At 42.4% G+C, this 22,748-nt stretch overlaps 1 protein-coding gene across 2 annotated transcripts; it reads right to left on the bottom strand.

Annotated features, from left to right (window-relative positions):
- Positions 1–13,023: 13,023 nt before the first annotated feature.
- Positions 13,024–21,587, bottom strand: Tgif1 (TGFB induced factor homeobox 1). 2 transcript variants are annotated; one of them, XM_046467474.2, is made up of 4 exons: positions 20,966–21,587; positions 20,532–20,716; positions 14,932–15,158; positions 13,024–14,088 (listed from the first exon to the last, which is right to left on the bottom strand). In XM_046467474.2, exons 2-4 carry the CDS (start codon positions 20,545–20,547, stop codon positions 13,513–13,515), a joined length of 819 nt encoding a protein of 272 aa, XP_046323430.1. In that variant the 5' UTR covers positions 20,548–20,716; positions 20,966–21,587; the 3' UTR covers positions 13,024–13,512. The 2 variants fall into 2 exon arrangements, with proteins under 2 accessions (XP_046323430.1, XP_046323428.1); XM_046467472.2 differs by lacking the exon at positions 20,966–21,587 and having other exon boundaries at positions 20,532–20,883.
- Positions 21,588–22,748: the final 1,161 nt, after the last annotated feature.

Here is a 22,748-nt window from a genome sequence, read left to right as displayed (position 1 = left end):
AGGCTGAGGAAAGAGTTCAAAGCCAGCCTCAGCAAAATCGAGGTGCTAAGCAACTCAGTGAGACCCTGTCTCTAAATAAAATACACAACAGGCTGGGGATGTGGCTCAGTGGCTGAGTGCCCCTGAGTTTAATTCCCAGTACCCCCCTCCAAAAAAAAAGAAGTGAAGAGGAAAAAAACATTTAGTTACTTTGATGCAGTGTTTCCCTGGTTTTAGTAAGAATGAAAAATATACATGTGTCTACAAGCGATGAAATAAAAGTTGTGTAATTTGAATGATTCCACTTATGAATAACATGCTATATATTTCTGTTTAAAACTGACATTGCACAAGATAAAGATAAATGGCAGGGTACCCGTGGTGGTGCATGGCCTGTAATCTCAGAGACTCCAGAGAATGGCAAGTTCAAGGTCAGTCTCAGATACTTAGTGAGATCCTCAGCAAGTTAGTGAGACTTTGTCTCAAAACTTGAAAATAAAGGTCTGGGGTAAAGCACCCCTGGGTTAGATCCCCAGTACAAAAAGAAAAAAAAAAGGTAAAGATACATGGTCAAAATGTATGCAGTAATTTAAAAATTACTTCTCCTTTTAAAACATTAAGTGGCAAATAGAAAACACCATGACAAGTCAACAGAAAGGGAAAAGACTTATGAGCACCCTTTAGAAGGACCCCTAGGTGTGTATTTTGCACTGGTGTCTGAAAACTCCAGCGGCGACAGTGGGTGGTGTGAGCAAGGACACAGAGACACCTGTCTGGGTAAGCATCAGCCTGGAGGCAGCTTTGGGGGCACAGCCAGAGCTGGGGATCTGGGCCTCCTAGAATTCTATTCCCACCTGCCTTCCCCTTTCCACCTTAGCCTAAGTCAGTCCTGAGCTCAAAGTCATCTGCCTGGCCTCGTGTGGAAGTTCTCGCTCAAGTAAGACCCTGTTCTTCAAATGTCCTTAGTATCAAAGCATGACCCAGCTGCCCGGAAGGGGATGCTCCGTTTTAAAAGTTTGAGGTCCTGACTTTGGAGGCCACACATTTTTAATCCATGTGGTCATGAAAGTTCTTCCCTCTCGGGGTTTCAAATGCTCTTCTGACTTCGCACTGAGTTTATGCTGATCCACTACAGTCTTTTCTTAATCAACTGCAGGTTTTCCTGGATCTCTGTCTGTTCTCAAGAAATCCCTGAGGTTGGCTGGGGTGTCAGTGGTAGAGTGCACGCTTAGCATGTACGAAGCTCTGGCTTCCTTCCCCAGCACACACACACACACAAAAAAAAAAAAAAAAAAAAAGAAAAAGAAAAAAAGAAAGAAAGAAAGAAAGAAATTAAAAAGAAAAGAAAAATCCTTAGGTCTTTTAGATCTTTTCCCTTCTGAGTCCAGTTTTCCCTTCTGAGTCCACTTTTTTTTAACCTGGGCTTATCAGGGCTCATCTGGCACTGTCCAGCCACCAGGCTACAGCACAACCACTCTTCCTACCCCTATACTGTCCCCCGACCCCCACTTCCTTCACCCTGCACCCTCTGGTACTCTGCTCTCTGCCACCTGCAATAGGACACGTCTCCTCTTCACACCAGTTCCCTTTAATTTTTTTGGTACCAGGAATGAACCCAGAAGGGCTTCACCACCAAGGCACATGCCCAGACCTCTTTTTTTTCCCCAGTGCTTTGAGACAGAGTCTCGCTAAGTTGCATAGGGCCTCCATGGTTGAGGCTAGCTTTGAACTTTTGATCCTCCTGCCTCAGTCTCTTGAGCTGCTGGGATTACAGGCATGCATCACCATGCCCAGCTCTAATTCCCTCTACTTCAACCTGAAACAAAATGCTCTCAAATTTAATGTTTTAACATAGATTATTCTTTTCTTTTGACTGAAGTGTCACTCCTAAAATTTACAACCACTCTTTTAATGGTTTTGCCCAAAGAAATGAGTCATTTCCACATTTTGTGACCCCTCTCTGAACCCTTACATTTGCATTCTGGGGTTGAGGGTGTTAACTCAGCAGTAAAGTAGTTGCTTACCATTCATAAGTAGCTGGGTTTGATCCCCAGCACCACAAAAACAAGAGCCTGCCCACACAGCAAAATTTTCACCTATACTTACAGTGATCAATATTTTATACAACTTTGGTTTATTTCAAATAACCTATTCTGTTACTAGGTCTGTTTGTATTATTTGTGTGCTTAGAAAATTAGAGCTTTCTGAATCCTAAGTCGTCTTCTAATCCAACCCTTTGCTTTCCTAGTGAAAAAAAGTAGTCAGTTCACTTTTAGCCACATAGTCTATTCCAATAAGCTAGTCAGTACTTTTCCTTCTTCTTCTTCTTCTTCTTTTTTTTTTTTTGCATTGGGGATGGAACCCAGGGGCACTTAACCACTGAGCCACATCCCCAGCCCTTTTTTGTATTTTAGAATCAAGGTCTCACTGAATTCTCAGAACCTTGCTAAGCTGCTGAGGCTGGCTTTGAACACTGCAAGCCTCCTGCCTCAGCCTCCTGAGCCACTGGAATTACAGGCCTGTGCCACTACACCTGGCTAGTACTTTCCTTCTGCATTAAGCGACACATTCAGTCACACAGCCACTCCTGCATATCCCTGTGTTCCCTAACCAACTGCACTGTTACTAAGCATGGATGGAAAATTTTTTTTAATTGTGTTGATACTGAACATGTACAAACCTTTTTTTTTCCCCTAAATAATACAATGTAACAACTACTTACACTGAACTTACCTTGTTTTAGGTATGTTAAGCATCCTACATAGGATTTAAAGTATATGGGTGAATGTGCACAAGTTATATGCAAATACCACACCATTTTGTATCAGGGAGTTTAGCATCCCGAGTTTGGAGTCCATGGGGGTAGGGGGCCTTGGAACCAATTTCCCACAGATATTGAGGGATGGAACTATTAGTATCAAAATCATAAGAGGCAAACTGAGGGCTCTTCAGAGTATTCCATTTGGGGAGCCCAGAGGGAGAAGCAGCAATCAGAAACTGCTGTGGTCAGCAGTTTAGTAATAAGAGCCAGTGTTGGGCTAGGGGTGTGGCTCACCGTGGAGCACTGGCTAAGCCCGTGTGAGGCCCTAGGTTCAAATCCTAGCGCTGCAAAACAAAAACTAATGATATTTTGAGCACTGTTGGAACAATGCCAGTGGTTTAAAAAAAAATCATCTAACTGCTGGGTTTGAGAGATGATGGTTCCCTTGTCCTCAGGGTAACAGTCAACAGTCCCCACGCTCCAGGCTCCCTCCTATCACTTCCTCATAGAAGTCACAGGCGAGAAGGAAGTAGGATGGCATGAAGCGTCAGGGCAAAGGGAACTTGGCCGCTGCTGTTTTAGGAAGCCAAGAAAAGTGGCCTGCATGTGGCAGGAATGGGTGACACCAGGGCCAGGCAGAAGGAGCTCAAAGGCAGAAGCTGGATTAGGGACATTCACCCACCTGGTGACAAGTGGAAGCAGGACTCTGAATCCATCCCAGGTAGATTCATTCAAAGACCTAACAACAGCTTACATTCGTAGCATAATCATCTTTGCTCTAAAATGGAAAGAATTTCCACTTTGTTACCTCACTTGACCCTTTCAACTGCTTTGAGATTTAGGTAATTGTTTGAGGTTTACACTATTGTTGTTGTTTTGCCAAATTAGAAATGAAGAAATCCAGGCTTAGAGATGCCAGATAATTTGCTTGGATGCTGGGGGTGTTACTCAGCTGTTAAGAACTAGTCTGATATGTGTGAGGCCCTGGATTCCACCACCTCTGTCCCTAGACACACCCCCTCACTTGCTCAAGGTGACACAAGTTAATTCTCTTTTTCTCCATGCCCCTGGAAGTACTAAAAGAAACCCCCAATGCAAAATCTTTTTTCAAAAATTCTAAATATTCTAAAGAGGATTCTAATAAGCCAAAACTATATGGCTTTGGAGGAGAAATAAAACCCAGGAGCAGGTATGGGCTTGTCACTGAGAGTAGAAAGAATGAGAGGCCAAGTAAAAACTTTCTTTTTTTTTTTTAAATAAAAGGAAGACTAGATCCAATCTGACCTATCACCCTCAATAAAAAGGTCTTCGGTAAGGAGCTCTGCCTTGTGTTTCTAGATCAGAATTCCCAACCCACGGGCTAGGAATGTGGCTCAAGTAGTAGTGCGCTCGCCTGGCATGTGTGAGGCACTGGGTTCGATCCTCAGCACTACATTAAAAAAAAAATAATAATAAAGATATTGTGTCCACCTAAAGCTAAAAAATAAATATTAAAAAAAAAAAAAAAAGAATTCCCAACCCACTGTTAGAGTCTCAGTATATCAGCCAAATCTATTATCAGATCTGGCTTCATGGTCAGAAATAGATCCTGCTTAGTAACTGCATGTCTGAAGATAAAGTTTCCCCCAAACTGAACTGTTTTCTTATGGTTACTTGCAGCCTCAGGCCAGCTGGCATTAAGTCACATACCCACGTATGTGTCATTACCAATGAGCCCGAATCCAGATTCTCTTTTTGCAGAAATTTGAGTTACAAAGGGGGACAACCCCTTGAAAGAGGACCCAGGGTGGAACGTGGTGACACTGGGCATAATCATCTATGAACGCAGTGGAAAATGCCCTTGAAGAAAACCAGGCTGTTATGTGTGAACCTAGGGGGAGGCCTAGAAACAGGAAGGCTGAGATTAGAGGCTGCTTTACAGCTCTTTTGATGTTGCCCGAGCCAACTCGGGAAGCCAGGGAGGCTGTGAGAAAGCTGATCAAAGGTACCTCTGAGGGCTCAAATTAACAAGGAGTTGGCGAATCAGGGCCACACCTGCCCGCCAACAGCAACACATTTCACCAAATAAAGTTAATCTTTTCGTCAAGCGGGAGGTGGTGATGCTTCAAAAAGACATGCATGGGCGGTGGATTCCTGCTGCATCTTGGGTCTCTGAAGGGAAAGTCATGTCTATTGTCTTTGCATAGAAATACTGATTTATTTATTTGGAAGCTGAACTTTACCCTGCCGTGTATACCACTGAAGCTCTCTGGTTACAATCAACATATAGCACCGTGTTTCAAAAAAGGTAGATGTTTGGGGGTTGAAAGAGAAAAGAATGGGAAACCTTTGGCATAAACCTTCCCTTTCCTTTTAATGCAGGTGGGGTTTAAAACTGCCAGGGTTGTCCCTTCACTTCTAATAGGGGAAAGGTCACTTAAAAGCCATAATTTCTATAGAGAAAAAAAAAATTGAGATTATACTACAGCCACTGGTTCAGTATAGAGATTTGATCCAAGGAAAAATAAAAAACAGAAACTTACAAAAAAAAAAAAAGAGTGGCCCAAGCCCAACTTTGCAGGCTCAGAAATCTGACACCTTCAAAAGGAAATGAAAGGCACCAAGAAAGAGTAAGTGTCAAGTTAATACTTTTGCAAAAGAGCTACAGCGCAGATTTCTTGGCATGGAAGAGTACATTATGTCAGGCACTGGCTAGTCATAAGACTTAGGAAGCCAGGAAGATGTGTCAGATCCTCCTGCAAGTCTCCCCAAGAAGCAGATGCGGTCAAAGGGAAATGGAGTGGGGGAGGGGGAGGAGTAATTTGGTAGACTGCAGAAAAGTCCATGGAGGTACTTGGAAAATAAAACTTGTAGATGGTTATTTACCAAAGCAACCCCCCACATCTTTACTGAGCAGTTTGATTTAAAAAAAATGGGGTGTGTCTAGAAGCAGGTGGGTTTGCAGAATCACCCAGTGGGGGGCAGGGGGTGTCTATTATTGCAGACAAGTTGAACTTGGATGAGTCTCCGTTTCCTCAACTATACAATGAAAATAACACCAGCCCAGGGTTGTGAAAACTAAAAGAGATATGTCCAGTAGTGTTCAATAAATATAATAATAATAATATAGTAAACAATAATATAACATTTGATACATATTATGTCTTTTTCTTCTAAATCTGACATTTTCATTGCAATGCTGGACTTACAGATGATATTAAAAAATGTTACTGATAGAAGTCCTTCAATTAGAAGTTCTGGTTTGTTTGTTGTTTTTTAATTTTTCTTTTCTTTTCTTATTTATTTTTGCAGTGGTGGGGGTTGAACCCAGGGCCTCTTGCATGCTAGGCAAGTGCTCTACTATGGAGCTCTACTCCCAGCCTTATCTTTTTCAATGAATAAATAAAAATCATATATATATTTGTGGTATAGAATATGATGTCTGGATATACATGTAAATTGTGAAAGGATTGAGTTGAACTAGTAACATATCAGACGGACTGTTAGAGAAGTTAAAATCAATGATATTCTAGATTGTGTAGATTTACTATACCTAAGAAGAAAAATGGTGAATACTGTAATACAATCGTTCCTTAACTTATGATGGGGTTATACTCAGATAAATCTATCCTAAATGGAAAATACTGAAAGTCCAAAACACGTTCAATACACCTAACCTACCCAACATCATAGCTCTTAGTCCAGCCTACGTTAAACATGTTCAGAATTCTTACTAGTTTGCTGTTGGGCAGTGTAACACAAAGTCTATTTTATAATAACGTGTTGAATAACTCATGCAACTTATTGAACACCTGTACCCAAAAAAAGCTGTCAACACAGCACCTATACTGTGGAGTCTCAGTAGTTTACCCTTGTGGATCCATGACTAAGGGAGCTGTGGCTTGTTAGTAGCTGTTCCACATCACAACAGAACATATCGCTGGTCTAGAATAAGGTCAAAATTCGACTTTTGGTTTCTACTAAATTCATATTGCTCTCAAATCATCTTTCTTTTTGTGCTGTACTAGGATCCAACCAAGGGCCTTGAACAGACTACGCAAGGACTCTACCATTGAGGCCTACCTCTACCATATGTCCCCAGCCCTCAAATCAGCTAAAAGTGAAAAATTGAACTACTGTCATTCAGAATGGTCTGCATGGTAGCCTCCCTTTATCCTGGTAAGGGGATACATTCCAAGACATCCAGGGGATGTCTAAAACCTCAGATAGTACTGAATCCTACATATAACGTTTTTTTGGGTTTTTTTTCCAATACATGCATGAACAAATTAATGCTTTCTCTATCTTAACCCAACTTCTTATCATGCACTATAGGCATAAGATTTGCAATTCGAGGTACAACAGCAAAACTTTCATAAACTTCTTTTTCCTTCTTCAATTTCACAGATAGATTTATACTTACCTCAGATCTTATCAACCTCAGCATAGGATTTTTTTCTTACCTTATTGAGAATGTTCACCTTTTTACTTAAAGGAAGAAATTTATGGTCACTCTTTGGCATATCCTATTTACCACTATCACTACACTTGCATTTGGGGATCATTGATAAGTGAAAAGGTTACCTGAACACAGGCACTGATACATACATCCGGTTGATCTGATAGACTGCTACTAAGTGACTAACGGGTGGGTAGCATATACCATGTGAGTACATCAGAGGAAAGTTTTACAGGATTAGACAACATGAGACTTCTTCATGCTATTTAAAACAGCATAAAACTTAAAACCTTTGAGCTGTTTATTTCTGGAAGTTTTCCATTTAATAGCTTCAGAACTTGGTTGACCATGGGTAACTGAAACTGTGGGAAGCATAACTACAGATAAGGGAAAACTGCTGCTTGTCACAGAATAATTTGAGTAAATCAAATTTCAAAACAAAAACCATTGAAAAGAACTTTAAAGCAATAAAGTATTAATGATCAGGTTTGGTAACAAGTCAAAGGTAAAAGGAGGGCTAAAGGTGTAGTTGGTAGAGACTGTGCTTAACATGTGTGATGTCCTGGCTTCAATTCCCAGCACTAGAAGAGAAAAGAAAGGAAGAAAACAGGAAAAAACAGACAACAGGATAATTTTTTAAAGAATCATATGTAAAAACTTAAATTATTATTATTTTTTTAAAAGTTTTCTTTTAATATTTTTTTAGTTGTCAATAGACCTTTATTTCATTTATTTATATGCCATGCTCAGAATTGAACCCAGGGCCTCACACATGATAGGCAAGCACTCTACCACCAAGCCATAACCCAAGCCCTTGAATTACCTTTTTTTTTTCTTCTTCTTCTTCTTTCTTTTTTTTTTTTTTTGCTGTATTTTAATCTATTTATAGTCTCACATTAAAATTTGTGTGGAGATGGGGCTAGGGTTGTAGCTCAGTGGTAGAGCAATTGCCTTGCACATGTGTGAGGCCTTGGGTTCGATTCTCAGCATCACATAAAAATAAAAATAAATAAAATAAAGGCATTGCATCCATCCTCAACTAAAAATATTTTAAAAAAATTTGTATGGAGACAATTCATACCTTTAAAATATAAAAATATATGTATATAATTATCAAGAATACAAGTAACAATAAATATCGGTAACTCATACATTGCTGGTGGGACCGCAAATTGGTGCAACCACTCTGGAAAGTAGTATGGGGATTCTTCAGAAAACGTGGAATGGAACCACCGTTTGACCCAGTTATTCCTCAGTTTATACCCAAAGGACTTAAAACCAACATACTATAGTGATGAAGCCACATCAATGTTTATAGCAGCTCAATTCACAACAGCTAAACTATGGAACCAACCTAGATGCCCTTCAACAGATAAATGAATAAAGAAAATGTGGTATATACACAATGGAATATTACTTAGCCATAAGGAAGAACGAAATTATGGCATTTTCAGGAAAATGGATGGAACTGGAGACTATCAAAGGCCGCATGTTCTCTAATATGGGGATGGGATGCTAACACACAATAAGTGGGAGGTAGGGAAGAATACTTTGGATTAGACAAAGGGGGATGAAGGGAAGGGAGGGAGGATGGGAATAGGAAAGACAGTAGAATGAATCAGACATTACTTTCCTATGTTCATATATAAATATGCAATCAGTATAATTCCACATTATGTACAACCACAAGAATGGAAGTTATACCCCATATATGTGTAATATGTTAAGATACATTCTATTGTCATGTATAACTAAAAAGAACAAATAAAACATTTAAAATGATATATGTGCTTGTATATACATACATGTGTACATATATATACATTATTACTAATTTATATGCAATATAATACAATGATACATAATTGCATTATACATACATAAAATATTATATGTGCATATACATATGCAATAATTTGAGTTGGGAGAAAAGCTAAATTTGTTTGAAGATCACCAATTTGAATGATTTTTTTTTTTTTTTGTGGTGCTGGGGATTGAACCCAGGGCCTTGTGCATGTGAGGCAAGCACTCTACCGATTGAGCTATATCCTCAGCCCCACAAATTTGAATAATCTTATCAAATATGAATATATTCAATTTCCAGTAACTTTATTTATAAAGACAATGGTTTGGAATATTTTTCTAAAACAAAAGAACCAGCTGACACTTCTTCCTAGGGTAACAATTTATATTCTGGAATCCCTCTAAGATTTCATTTCCCTACCTGTGCCCTGTTAGTTAAATATCTGTCTATAACCATGTACTTCCTAAATCTGAGTAAATTTCCATCATGGGAGTTAAATCATTTGTAAGTCACCCATGCAATACGTCAAGGTTGCAGGTTCTATTGGTATCCATAAAACATTTCATTCAAAAACTGTTTCCTTGACATTTGACTAAATCCCTGCATGACTTATTCTTATTCATTGATTTATCATGCTTCCCTTGTTTGTCAACTGTGCTATTGTGATCATCAGCCACAAAGCATTTGTTGAGTGTTTTTTCCTCTTTACCCTCTGAATCGTGAAACTCAGGCCAGAAGGCAGTCAGTCTGTTTTTAATTAAAGGTCATGATTTTCAGAGGTCATGTTGACACATTCTCCTGTTAATGAACTTAATGAGATCGAACACTCAATCTCTAACAGTACTTTCTGCTCTCTGGCCACTTTCTGGAGATAACTTTAATTTTTGGTTAGATACAAATGAGTGTTTGCCTTCCTGCTGTGTTTCCAGGCCTATGATTTACATATAGTAAGAACCATGTGCATACTGGTGCCAAATACCAAATGGATGTGAAACTTCTCAAAGAGTTGGTCTGGGTGACAAAATAACTCTACAGCAATTCATTGCTCTTTTATGAACATTGTCTAGTGTCCAAAAAAGAGTACAATTTTTTTTTTTAAGTCTGGAAAGAAAATGATCAACTCGTAATATTCTGCTAAAGAACAATGAGTAAGTAAAAAAAACAAAAATTCCCAAGCTTGTCCATGCATTAGATTCACCAAGAAATCTTTAAAAAATTCTCATCCCCAGGGCATAGTACATTTGCTTTCCAGATGATTCCAATGTGTAGAAAAGTTTGAGAACCACTGATTTAAAGTTTAAAAATAATAGTGAAATTCTGGTTGATAGAAACAGTGGTCTCTCTCTTTTTTTTTTTTTTCAGACCAGTCCCCATATAGGTGACAATCATAAACTATGAACAAAATATTTAACAAATAAAAAGCTACTGGAGCTATAAAAAATAACAAATAAAAAGCTATAAAAAGCTATGTGAAGCCCTGAGAGTGATCAAAAGTAGGCATACTATATAGGGTTGTCTCCCCTTAAGAGAAAGGAACTTTTAAGATGTAGAAGTTTCTGGTTTTATGCCTGAATGCTTATTCTTCAGGTGCACAGGGGTGGGTGACGGCTGCAGACCTAGTGTCCTGAGACATCATGGACAGAATCGGGATGGGCAGAGTAGAAAATTCAGCAGGTAGTTAGGAGAGGTGTTCTGGAAAGGAGAGCTACAAGAGCAAATCTCAAATTCTGAATCTTTGTTCAAAGCCTTGGTTGACTTGTGCAGGGGGAACCCTGGTGGCCCCGAATGTCAGCAACTGAAAACTGAAGGACTGATCAGATTTCAGCTACCATCCATGACAGAGGAGACAGGGTGAATTTCCAATCCAGCCAAAAGAACCACCTGAAGACAAAAACCAACTCTTCAAAGAAGGTAGCAGAATCAATTCCTTATTCATGTACCATTCATCAGGTCCAGTATAAAATAAAAATAAAACCACAGGACCAAAAATAACAGCCTCCCTGCTAAAGTGAAAGTCAGTTAACAGAAACTGACTGATAATGATGTTACAATTAGCAGAAAAGTGCTTTGAGGAAGCTATTATAAATAGCTTATATGGTAATGGACTCATAATTCATAAGCAAATGAGAAATCAAAGCACAAAAGTAGTAATGAAAAAAACAAAAACCCCAAATAGTGAAGCCTGGCACAGTGACCCACTCTTGTAATCTCAGTGGCTCCGGAGGTTGAGACAGGAGGATCTCAAGTTCAAAGCTGGCCTCAGCAACACCAAGGAGCTAAGCCACTCAGTGAGACCCTGTCTCTAAATAAAATACAAAAAATTGGGCTGGGGATATGGCTCAGTGACAGAGTGCCCCTGAGTTCAATCCCCAGTACCAAAAAAAATCAAAGTGCCTAAACACATAGTAAAAGGCAGAGATCATTAGACTAGATAAAAGTCAGACCCAACTCTATGTTCTCTGAGATGGTTTTTAAACACAAATAAGTTAAAAGTTAAAGAATGAGTAAATATGTACTAAGTAAATAATAAGCATAAAAACCATTTTCTATTTGGCTTTGATATGAATAGCTTTCATGTTTACCTTTTCAATTGTATTTACCTGTTCTAAAAACACAGGCAATTTAGAGACCTTTTTTTTTTCAAACCTTTGGGTTTCAATGACCTTGGGGGATCAAACCCAAGGCAGGCTGGGCAAGCACTTTACTACCAAGCTCCTTCCCTAGTTCTTTTCAAAGACTCTTCTCCCTTTTAGTGTGTGTGATTAATCAGAACACCTTAACATAAAGCTTTCAGAATTTGCTGTTCTCCCTTACCTGTGCTACAGCAAAATGTGTGGCTTTTGATCCAGCTATTGGAGCAAGCAATAATTTTTAATCACTTTTGTTTATTTCATTTGTATTATATTAATGTGTTTTGTTTCTTCTATGTATCAGCATTATATTTTGGTTCATCTATTTCTGTGACTCTCTGAGGCAGGGCCAGCTCCCTCCTAAGTACCTTCAAACAACACCTGGCTGGACTACCACACCTTTTTCTCACTTCATTTTCTTATATCTGTTGGTTATCATTATCAGTTTCTCTCTTTCCCTTGTGGGGGGAAAAAGTCTATCTCTTTCTACAGGAAGAATTTTCTATAACAGAGTTTCAAAACTAGACCAACTTCAATGTGGAAGAATGTTTCTATACTCCACAATCCTGACGCCATAATGCTCCCCCTAACTTAAGACAATTCATCGCTAGGGCAGTGCTGGAAAGAACATGACTAGACCAACAAAGAAACTTCATGCTAAGCATGACGATAATAAGAATGGTTTTGTGGCATGCGACAAGTGAAAGGAACACTACAAATTCCCTTCTGGCTATCTGGGCTTTGTAAGTAATTGTCTAGTCCAACAAACTCTACTTGTGCACAGCACCATTTTTTCAAAAACTTGTGACCTTGTAAAATGCTTACCTATTAAAATAACCAAACCACCATAGACAGAACCTCATCCATTAGTTCATCATTTTAGAGACTGCTTGAAACATTTTAAAAGGTAATTTCTCTATAAATTAATGATATATATGAATGCAAAGACCTTACCCAACTGTACCACTGAGCAAAGCTTATTTTAAAGGATAATGTGGAAGAGGGACAATACTAAGAAATGGCTTGTGCTATTTACTTCTGAAAACTGAAGCCATAACTAGTTGCTTCAAGACATTTTTCTTCCCCCAGCTTGGCCAGGTTTTAAAAAAAATACAGGACAGATCACAGTAAGGATTTGGCGATTAGCTCAGCGCTGATTAAATGATTCATTTCAATTTGCCATTCAGCTCTAAGAAAAGATTTAAGGGCCTGCTATGCCTCCTATCAAGAGTAAATATCACACATCCTGTTTATACATATTGGCTTGTTGTCCACAGCTCTTCAAAGAGTCAGTGACACCCCCCTAACTCACACTCAGCCCCACCCCCAACTTCCTGCTCATTGGGGTACTGCATTCCTACTACTACTTAAGAGGTGCCTCCTGCAACAAAATACTCTGTATTACGACAACTTTTAAAGAAAATACTTTATTACGTCATGAAAAAAGGCATCGATCAACTAGATTCATACTTGTTTGAAAAAAAATGAAAATTTTATTAATTAGACAGTATGTGGGCATCCTGTTCCACATGGGAATGAAAAGATGCAATAGGTTCTCAAAGTATTGCACAGTCTGAAAAAAACACCAACAAAAAAAAAGGGGAAGGGGTGGGAAAAAAAAAATCACATGATATTGGGAGCCATCTCACATTATGAATAATCTACCAAGAAACATTTAAAAAAGAAAACCCTTTGTTTCTACAGTAGCTTTGAGTTTATAGTTCTTGGAATGACTGTATTCCATTGAAGACATCTCAGTAACAGGAAGCTTCATTTTAGCAATCCCATGTGCAAATATTAATAAAAAAATATATAAAATAACGCAATTCATCTCTTGCCATCACCACCCCCCTTGGCAATCATGACATCTTTGAGAACTGTTTTGCTTGAAAGGGGGGTGTTAAGCTGTAAGTTTTGCCTGAAGCTCCATCTCTGCAGCCCGTTTGAGTGCAACATCCACTAGAAGCTGAAATCCACTAAAATCCTGGTTGAGGTCCGGTGGAGTAGGGGGAGGAGTGTTGAAAAGACCGCTCTGAGTATTTGTACTCGGTCCAGACTTACATGTGTCCTCCGGATACATGAGAGAGGTGTCTGTAAAGTTGCTGGCTGCCATTTGCTGTATATCTGTGGTTTGTCCCATACCAACCGACTGGCAGAGAGGGAAAGGCACATCTTTCAATGCAGTCACAGTGGTATGGCAGATCACTGATGGACGAGGCAAAATTGATCCCGGGGACGATGGCTTGGGAGACAGGGGCCTCCCTAGGGTTGGGTTTGGTCCAGCTGTGCAGGAATGAAACGGGCTCTCCTCTAGAGCTGGCATGAAGTTTTTGATACCTATTGCAGCCTCCATAGAGCTAGCTTCAGAAACCTTGGCCCCACGGCGGGAAATTGTGAACTGATTTGGATCTTTGCCATCCTTTCTCAGCATGTCAGGGAGGAGCCTGCGTCGGGCGTTGATGAACCAGTTACAGACCTGAAATCATATTGGTACACTTTGAACATTTTCCTCATTCAATCAGCAAACAGGTTCTAGGGGTGCCTCTCTTTGAATGAAAGAAGGCGCAGAAAGGCTTATTTGGACTCACCAGTTATTCCAAGGTATTTGAACCCAGCCAAGAAAAAGAGCTACCTCCTGTCATAAATCTCCTTCTGCTTTGAATACAAATTTGATTTGGGGACTCGTTATCTTTCAATCTCTTCAGGAGAGAGAAAAGATATAAATTCCCAAATACCTGAAAATGATTTTAGGGAGGAAGCTTTACCTTTAACTCTCCCCTTTTTAACCTATTACCTACTGCCCCAACACTTGAGTTAATCAACTACAGGAAAACCTTTCCTGTATGAGAAGTGCCACACCTCCCCAGTAACTGATTTTTCCCAGTTCAAATGACTATGTCAACAGACATAACATGAATTACCTCACTGAAGTCTGTCCTTGTTTAAATATCAAACCAGTTTCCTGGGCAATAGAGTAAGGTTTAACCTCCTTTTTATGTTTGAAGGCTCTTTTAGGCATTAAAGGAAATGCTATCTGACAGATGACTGTCAAGTGTTTCTGTGTTCTCTAAATAGCCAACTATTAGCTTTTAGCGCTATAACGTTTCCAATAAAAAAGATATTTCTTCTTTTTTTTTTTTTCAAGTGGGGAGGAGCTGAATGACTCTACACGCAGGAATGCTTTGAAATGACTTTGAAAATGAAAATTCATGTGTGAGGGCCTCAGAGGCAGAGTAGCATGCACAAGACCCTGGGTTCAACCCCTCAGCATTGGGAAAAAAAAAAATGAGTGCAATAACCTTGTGCTCTCTTTCCTTACCTGTAGTGTGGACAGGTGAGTTTGCTGGGACAGTAATGCTTTTTCTTGCTCTGAGGGATAGGCATTGTACCGGTGCTCATACAGCCAATCCCGCAGAATCTGAACAGACTCCTTGGGTAGGTTACCCCTTCTCCGTCTCTTGCCTGAGCCAGCTGAAGAGGAAAGGTCCAGGGGTATGTCCATGCTGTCCTCATCCTCCGTCTCACTGCCAGATGCTGCAACAACACCTAGAAAAGCACAAAGGCCAGCTGTCACTTGCTTTTTATCAGCAGGGCAACTATCGCAGAGCTCATTGATTCTGACCAGTCAGTGTAATTGTATTTTTTCAACCACTGAAAACGAAGCAAAAGACCCGTGTTTTCTGCCCTGAATTACCAGGGTACCTGTAAAAGTCCTCAAGAGTAATTTGACTAGCTGCACATGGTAGATTTTCAATGACCAGATACCTTTTCTTAGGCACTATCCTCTAGGACTTAACTTCTCACATTCTTTTTTTTTTTTTTTAAAATATTTATTGTTTAGTTATTGGCAGACACAACATCTTTGTTTGTATGTGGTGCTGAGGATCGAACCCAGGCCGCACGCATGCCAGTCGAGCGCGCTACCGCTTGAGCCACATCCCCAGCCCCATCACATTCTTTTTTGAATGATGTTCAGAAGTCTTTTGTTCAATCCATTGGGAGAGACAAACTGAATAATTTGCCCCTTTTGAAACAAGAAGGGTGCTGGGCAGTGGGGTGTGTGTTTAACAAGCTTCTGTTAAAGGTCATTCCTAACTAGAAATAAAAGGCTAATGAATATGCTAATTTACATCTTAAGTGTTAATCTTCCTCTTTCCATTAAAGGTTTGAAGTAAAAGAATTGCTATTTTTCCCCCCAATGATATAAGGAGGACAAATTACCTAGCTAGTACTATAAAATACTTGTTAAAAATTTCTGCTAATTCCATGATCATTTCTTATTCATCACTACCTATATTTATGCAGGATTAGAACACCTACTTTCAATGGTCACTTCATTAACTACAACCACTAGTTTTCAAGTTTTATTACATAAAAGTATTTCTTTACTATTAGTACTCTAGGAAGACTTCAAAAGATGCCTGAAACTGAATTAACTTAAAACACTGCATAAATTTCGACTGCTAGTTTAATATGAACCTGCAATATCACATATCGATTAGCAGGGTTCAATACTTAAAATTCTTACATGACAAAGAAAACTAAGTATGCAACCCCCAAAGGAAGCTCTTTCTGTTGTAAGTACTTTAATCCTACCAGAAATTTTAAGAATTCACAAACCAGACAGAATATTTAAATCAGCTACACAGAATTCAATAAAAATTCAGACAGGCCCAACTGTTAAACATCATTTTTAATTAAAAGAATTTAAATAACAAATGCTATTAATCTCACCTTTCAAAACTATAACTGGTAACTGTGAATGACTAGAGAAATATTCTTTGTTGGGGGAAGACATTTTAAAAGTATACATAAATTACAAACTATAAGCATGCTTGAAAATATCAGTGTTTCTGTATTAGAGATTAATTTTTAAAGGTATTACATTTTTAGCTTCATATATATTTTTTTTCTTCTGTAACTTTGGTTGAAAAAAAGACCCAATTTTAACTGAATAATAGAAAATAAAAACAAAATGTTCTTCACAGTGATATACCATATAATGTATTTTTAAGGAACTTTTAAAAAATACACCAACTGATTGGCTTTACTTGGTGACACAGTTTTGGACTGCAGGGGGCAGAAGGTGCTGGAGGGCGTTCCTACAGGAAAAGCAAAAAGCTCTAAAGACAAAGTAAAGCAAGTTCTAACAAAAGAGATGAATGATTTGGCAAATTCACTGTAGCTCAAGGATTAACAGTCATCAGTACCCAAGAATCCTAAGTTTTAACTGCTATGTGTTTGAATTTCCCCTCCCCTAAAGATTTAATTAAGCTGTTTCTTTTTTTAAAGTTTAAAGAAAGGGCATATTGAAAACTGAAACTGCTTTCACTGCTGAGAAGTTGAGAAACTTTCAAAACCCATACTGAAATTTGTGTGAACTATTAATAAAATACCTTGAGATTATAAATGATTTCCTGTTTCACGTTTGCCCTGATAACTAAGGAAATCACTTCTAAACACGTGTCAAGTTAATTGAATAACTAAAGCAAATTTGAATAAGGCAATTTGTTTAAACTCTCCAACGTCTGAAAGCTTCAAGGCTTTTATTTCCCTCTTCCTTTTTTTTAATCTGGAAAAAAGTGTGGAAAATTGCTCATTGAACAGTGAATTCCCAACTGTAAATTGGTAATAACAAAGAGTTTGAAACAAGCAAGTAAACAACAACAACGGAAAAGAATAAAAAGCTCAAGAGTGTCCTTTGATCTGCTTGCTTCATTTGACAAGAAGCTTGATCTTTTCCAATAGGTTAGTGACATACAAAAGCAGGTTTCCGTTAAGCAACACCAAACTAAGGCAAGACTTCACTCTGTTCTCAGTTCATTTTGGGGGGGAGAAAAATGAATGCCAGGCCTCTGGATTTCTTAACAAATATTTTCAATATGTGCACAAAAGCTGAAGTAACAGGAAGTTAAAGCCTTCAGTGCCTTGGCTTGGGCCAGCTGATATTTCACTGCAGCTAAACCACGTTTATTGCTGTCAGGACTGTTTTCATTAAAACTCTCCCTCCTGATTGTGGCTCAACTTGGAAAAACAAAGACTTTTCCTCGTTACTCATTTCCTACTGTAACAGAGCTTTTGAAAAGTTTCCCGGTTACGATTTGTTTCCAAACGTCCTGCTTTGCTTACACTTTAAAAATTGTGGTGTAGGAGGGGGCAGTGGTGGGTGGGGAGAGAGGAATCTATCCACATACAAGGAAATGCTGTTTAGAAAGCCACAAGATGGCTCGGGGATCCCACGGCTCTGAGAAGCAATCTTGCTTCTCTGCACTTTCTTTTTCTGAATTAGCTCTGAAACATCAAGGGGTAGGGGGACTGAGAAGGTGGTGGTGAAGTTGGATTTTTTAAAAAATGTTAAGAATCTAGTAATAAGACTAAAGGAAAGTTTAATAATTAGGTAAAGGCAAATCTAACCTTAACTAACGAGTCTCCTGATCAGAATACCTCCCCTCTGGAGAAGCAAACAGGAATCCAATTTAACACCCAAGTTACTAAATCCACTGTGCGCTTGGCCGCCCCCAAAGAGCGATCCTAAAGCAACATGATCAGGAACTGGGACCAAAAAGACCGGGAGCATTTTCCTTGTCAAACCTTCCTTCTGCCTGTTTTTAACCCACTTTAGGTGATCTTTGGGGGCCGTCTTCAGTTTTCTAAGAGGACACATTATCATCACACGCCGGTTTACTAAAACCCGTACCCTGAAACTGAACTGAAAGTGCCTTTGTCTTAAGGAAACTTGAAAACATGCTCAGACTTTTCTGTAGATAGGCCGAGACTGACTTCTGGAGCCCTACCGGAGCGGACAGGCAAGACTCCCTTTCAGCCCCAGGTAATCTTGGACAGGAGGAGGCAGGACCCGGAGGCTCGCGGGGAGAGGGAGGAGCCCGGAGGAGAGCAAGCCGCTTTTGTTCGGCTCCAACTGAAAACCGCCTGCAAACTGTTTTGAGTTAGCACGAGCAGAGGACCTCTGGGGCTTCGGGTCACTAGAGAACTAAAAATGGGGTCGTGGATCCCACATCCTCAAGGTGCCGGTCCCCGATCCCGGACGATTTGTCAGGGAAACCTAAAATGGGAAAGAAAACCCCGGCAACCTCAGCAGTCTCTGCTACCCTTCAGGGAGCCGAGAAGCAATTGCAAAGTTTCCTCTCCAACACGTCACCTTTCATTGTTTCCATGAGTCGGCGCAGAGTAGCAGATCCTCGGTGCGCCCGGGGCTGGGGACCACGGATTCCCCCACCCACCCTGCCAGGGTCCCCCGGAATACCCAAGAGGGCTGGGGGATGGGGGGCGTCGGGGGGAGCGGGGAGGAGGGAGGGGTTCGGGGGTGCCTGAGCCGGGAGGGTAATCACAGCGGCCCCCGCCAGAGCTCGAACAATGGGGAGGGGGCCGGCGGAAGCCCAGTTTTGCATTCGGCGCACTCGAACCACTCAAACCCAGAACCCCCTCTCCCCACACCTTATGCTGGTAAGTCCTATCAGAACCCAGAGCGCCTCCTATTAAGAGTGTAGATCTGTCAGCTTAGTATCAAGGATGACACGGCTTTGCAGAGACACCCGGACGTTCCCCGCGCGTTTTCTCAGCACCAAGTTAAACGTCCCCAACTGTAAACGCCCAAGTTCTCACTCTGTCCTGCGGGGAGGGGTCCGCAGGGAGTTCTACTACCAAGTGGCACGTTTAATGTTACTCTCACTGGGGAAGCCTGGAGGGGGGGGACAGGGAAGTTCCGCGTGCCTGAGTCTCCCACAGAAGCACATCAACAGAACTCTAAGGTAAAAACACAGCCGAAGGAACCCTACAGGGAGTGCGGCTGCCCCATCCGAACCTCGTTCCGTTGGAATTGCAGTTGCTGTCCCTTTCTGAAAGAATGTGGAGTTACCAACTCGAGGAAGCTCCCGAGCATGCGCAGCAGCGCCCCCCGCCCCCGGTCCTTGGCTTCCCCGAGCGATTAACTTCTGTTTTGAACCACTCCACATAAATCACAACAGAAAAGCCAACTCTAGTCCACGACGGAACACTCAGGGGACCTCCCAGCGAGGGACTCAAAAGTTAACTTCAAAAGAGACTTTACAGTCTTTGACCTTTCAGGTGTTTTTCCCCCCCCCTGTGTATTTTGTTTTTAAACCAGACAGACGGCAAGTTTTAGTTGTAAACCGTCCAGAACGCTTCGTGGAAACAATGACAGCCTCGCTCTTTGCACTTACAACCTAGCCTGCTTGTCACACTTGGACACATTTTGACTGCATGCAGCTTTAAGCAGCTTGCCCGGTGTCCTAACTCCTCATCTTGCCCCAAATCCATCGTGGGAAAACTTAAAAGCTGGGAATTTTTTAGAAGTCTAGCTTTCCAAAGCCATGTACGCCCAAGGGCGATGTGGGGGTCCGGGATCACATTCCTTTGATTGTGAAAAACATCTCATCCCTAAAAAAGGGTACCAGGGCCCACTGGGTCGTAGGGGCCCCGGAACCGAACTTTCACACAAAGGCACCGCGGCCTTGGTAGCTCCGGATCCGGGCCAGGAAAAGCTAGGTGGGGTCCCCCAACACCGACCCCACACCCGCCGTCCGCCAGACAGAGCTAGCAGCCACGCGGCGGCTGGGCCAAGCGTGGGGTGTTGGTGGAGACAATGAAACTTGGAGGCGCACAAACAAGGCGCTGAGCGTTGATTCTTGACAACGTGCCAGCAGCGTGGAGAGGCTCGGCTCCCCACAACAGCCCTTCGTGTTGTGTCTAGAAGGAAAACAGCAACTGCCGTTCCAGACACAGCCTCAACAAAGAGAACGGCCGCCGCTCCAGCCCTAGAGCCCCTGGGCGGAAAAGTCCACCAAGTCACTTTCGCCCCCAGTCTAGCGCAGCGCGGCCCGGCCCGCGTGTTTCTCTGGGACTCGCAGCCCCGGTGCGCACAGCCCGCAGCCGCCTTACCTTTCTTGCTCTTCATTCTGTAACTCCCCTCCCAGCGGAAGGCAATGCTGGGGTCTCGAGGGGCCAGGAGCCGGGACACAGCGGGCAAGCCGTCGTCCTCCTTCACTGCAGACTCTCCAGCAACTTATAGGACGTGCTCCAGCCGTTATTGCTAAACAAGGCGCTTGGATCCCAGGCTCCTGCTCCTTGGGTGGAATTCAAGTGACACTTGGGCTTCCTCCTGCCGGGATCTTCTGGCAGCCGGCCGGGGGCTCTCCCTCACCCAACTCGCTCCCCTCCCCACTCCGCTCCTTTGTTCCCGGCCCCTGCACGGCGCACCTCGGCGCTGTCAGAGTGAGAGGCGAGTAGGGAAGGTACTGGAGGTCCTGCCTCCGCCCCCAGCCGCCCGCCCCGTCCCCCGCCCGTCCCACCGCGCCTCCGCCCCTCCCCCGCACCTTTCAGCGGTGTACTGGACCGAGCAGCGCGGCCGCTCTGACCTGGCCACTGTCACCCGTCCCTCACAGGGGTGGCGGACCCTAGAAACACTATCACGCCTGCCTGCTGCGCGTGCACCGCCCGCATCCCTCGCCCGGCGGCGGAGACACCAGCTGAGCGTTCCGGGTTTTTCCTTTGGGCCTTTCTTCCTGAGGCTGGCGAGAGTGCGTTTGGTTAGGAAATTGCAACAGATGGGAAAAAGGACGCCCCCTTCTTCCCCTCCTCCACCCCAGGGAAGAAAAGACTCGCCCTCTTGTTTTTGACAGCTGCCCCACACTCCTCAGTCCCTGCTTGAGCCGCACAAGACAGCCGCTTCTGATTCAAGGGGCGGGGCACAAGAGGAAAAGTATTCGGGACAAGAACCAACTTCTTCCAGAATGTGCGGCTGCCATTGACACGCGGGCGCGGCGCGGCGCACCCTTCTCCTCCCGGGGCTCTTCCTCCAACAACGACAGTGGGAGGTGGGGGGGTGGGGATGAGACAGAAACCCTAGGCGAATGTCTGTTTCCCCGGGCTAAAGCTGTGAGTTCCGGATTGGATTGCAAGGCAGTTTCGAAATCTAACACGTTGCGAATAGACACTTGTCATGCTCACATGCTCTTTAAACGTCTCTGTCTGGGGACTGCCCGGGCGCGCGCCCGCCCTGCTGCTACTCGGCCCGACCCCTCCACCCCCGGACCCCGGCAGCTGCCGCCTTTATAGCAAAGAGGCGACCACGCCGTGACTGCTCATCCGTTTTGGTAAACAGTGTCTACTTTTAGGACTTAAATCCCGCTAGGGGACCCCTCCTCCCCTTCTGTATTTCAAACAGAAACTAGCCATTAAGTAAACACATGTTCCTGTGGGTTTATTTTGGTTGAGTTACGAGGACTCCAACAGGAGTTCCTTGATGAAATTCCCCTTTTAAAAGACCAGATGCTGTTTGGCTGATTTCTAGACACGCATGACCTCTCCTCTGGGTCTAGTTTTTTTTCCGCGTGGGTATGTCCCGTTGTTCTGAAGCAAAGCAAATGAACTGTCATACACCACGGTTAGACTTTCTCCATTACTGAAAAAGAAAAAAGAAAAAAAAAACACCCTAAACGTAAATAAGCCTAGTAAAAGACGTCAGCGCCTGGGTCTGTCTCCAGTTTCGGCTCTGTGGCTGTTTTTGTTTTGTAACCTCGTTGGAGATCCCGGTAGGAGAAAGCTCCGTGGAAATAAGGTTAAACCCGAGAAGGACTAAAGCAGCCAAAGAATGACTAAACTAGACTTTGGAAACTGTTTTAGGATTACGCTGAAAATTAAAGCCAGCCTCCTTTGCGCCCCCTTCCGAAAGACACCCCCGCCCCAAGAGTGCGTTACGGCCAGGGTTTTAAAAGCTTGGGTGGTTTTTCCAATTACAGGACTTAAAATGAATCAACAAGGAAAAAAGCGTCACTATAAGAAGGCAGCAACCTTACGATTTTTTTTTTTTTTCCTTCTGTGGTTTGCCGACTGCTCGGCCCAGAAGAGAACACACATCTAAAAGCACGGGAGGCAGCCAGAGGAGGGAGGACAGGGTCCTGGGGAGAAACCACCAGCATGGAGCTAGCTTGCAACTGCCTGGAGCCGAGTTCCTTCGCCGGGCCTGGCTGCAGATGAATCAGCTGCTGCGCCCGAGTGCGGGACAGATGTGGCGCGGGGAGGGGGCCGGCTTGCCCGGCGCCCGTTAGAGGGCCGCCTAGTTATTTCATTTGAAGGGTTGTTTGTTGCTGGGATTGG

Source organism: Marmota monax, unplaced genomic scaffold, assembly GCF_021218885.2.
Source record: "Marmota monax isolate L192 unplaced genomic scaffold, Marmota_monax_Labrador192_F-V1.1 WCK01_AAM20220418_F8-fsc00103, whole genome shotgun sequence".
In the NCBI taxonomy this organism is placed as follows: domain Eukaryota; kingdom Metazoa; phylum Chordata; class Mammalia; order Rodentia; family Sciuridae; genus Marmota; species Marmota monax.
Note: the sequence above shows the minus strand (reverse complement) of the source record. Positions and strands in the feature narration are given on the sequence as shown.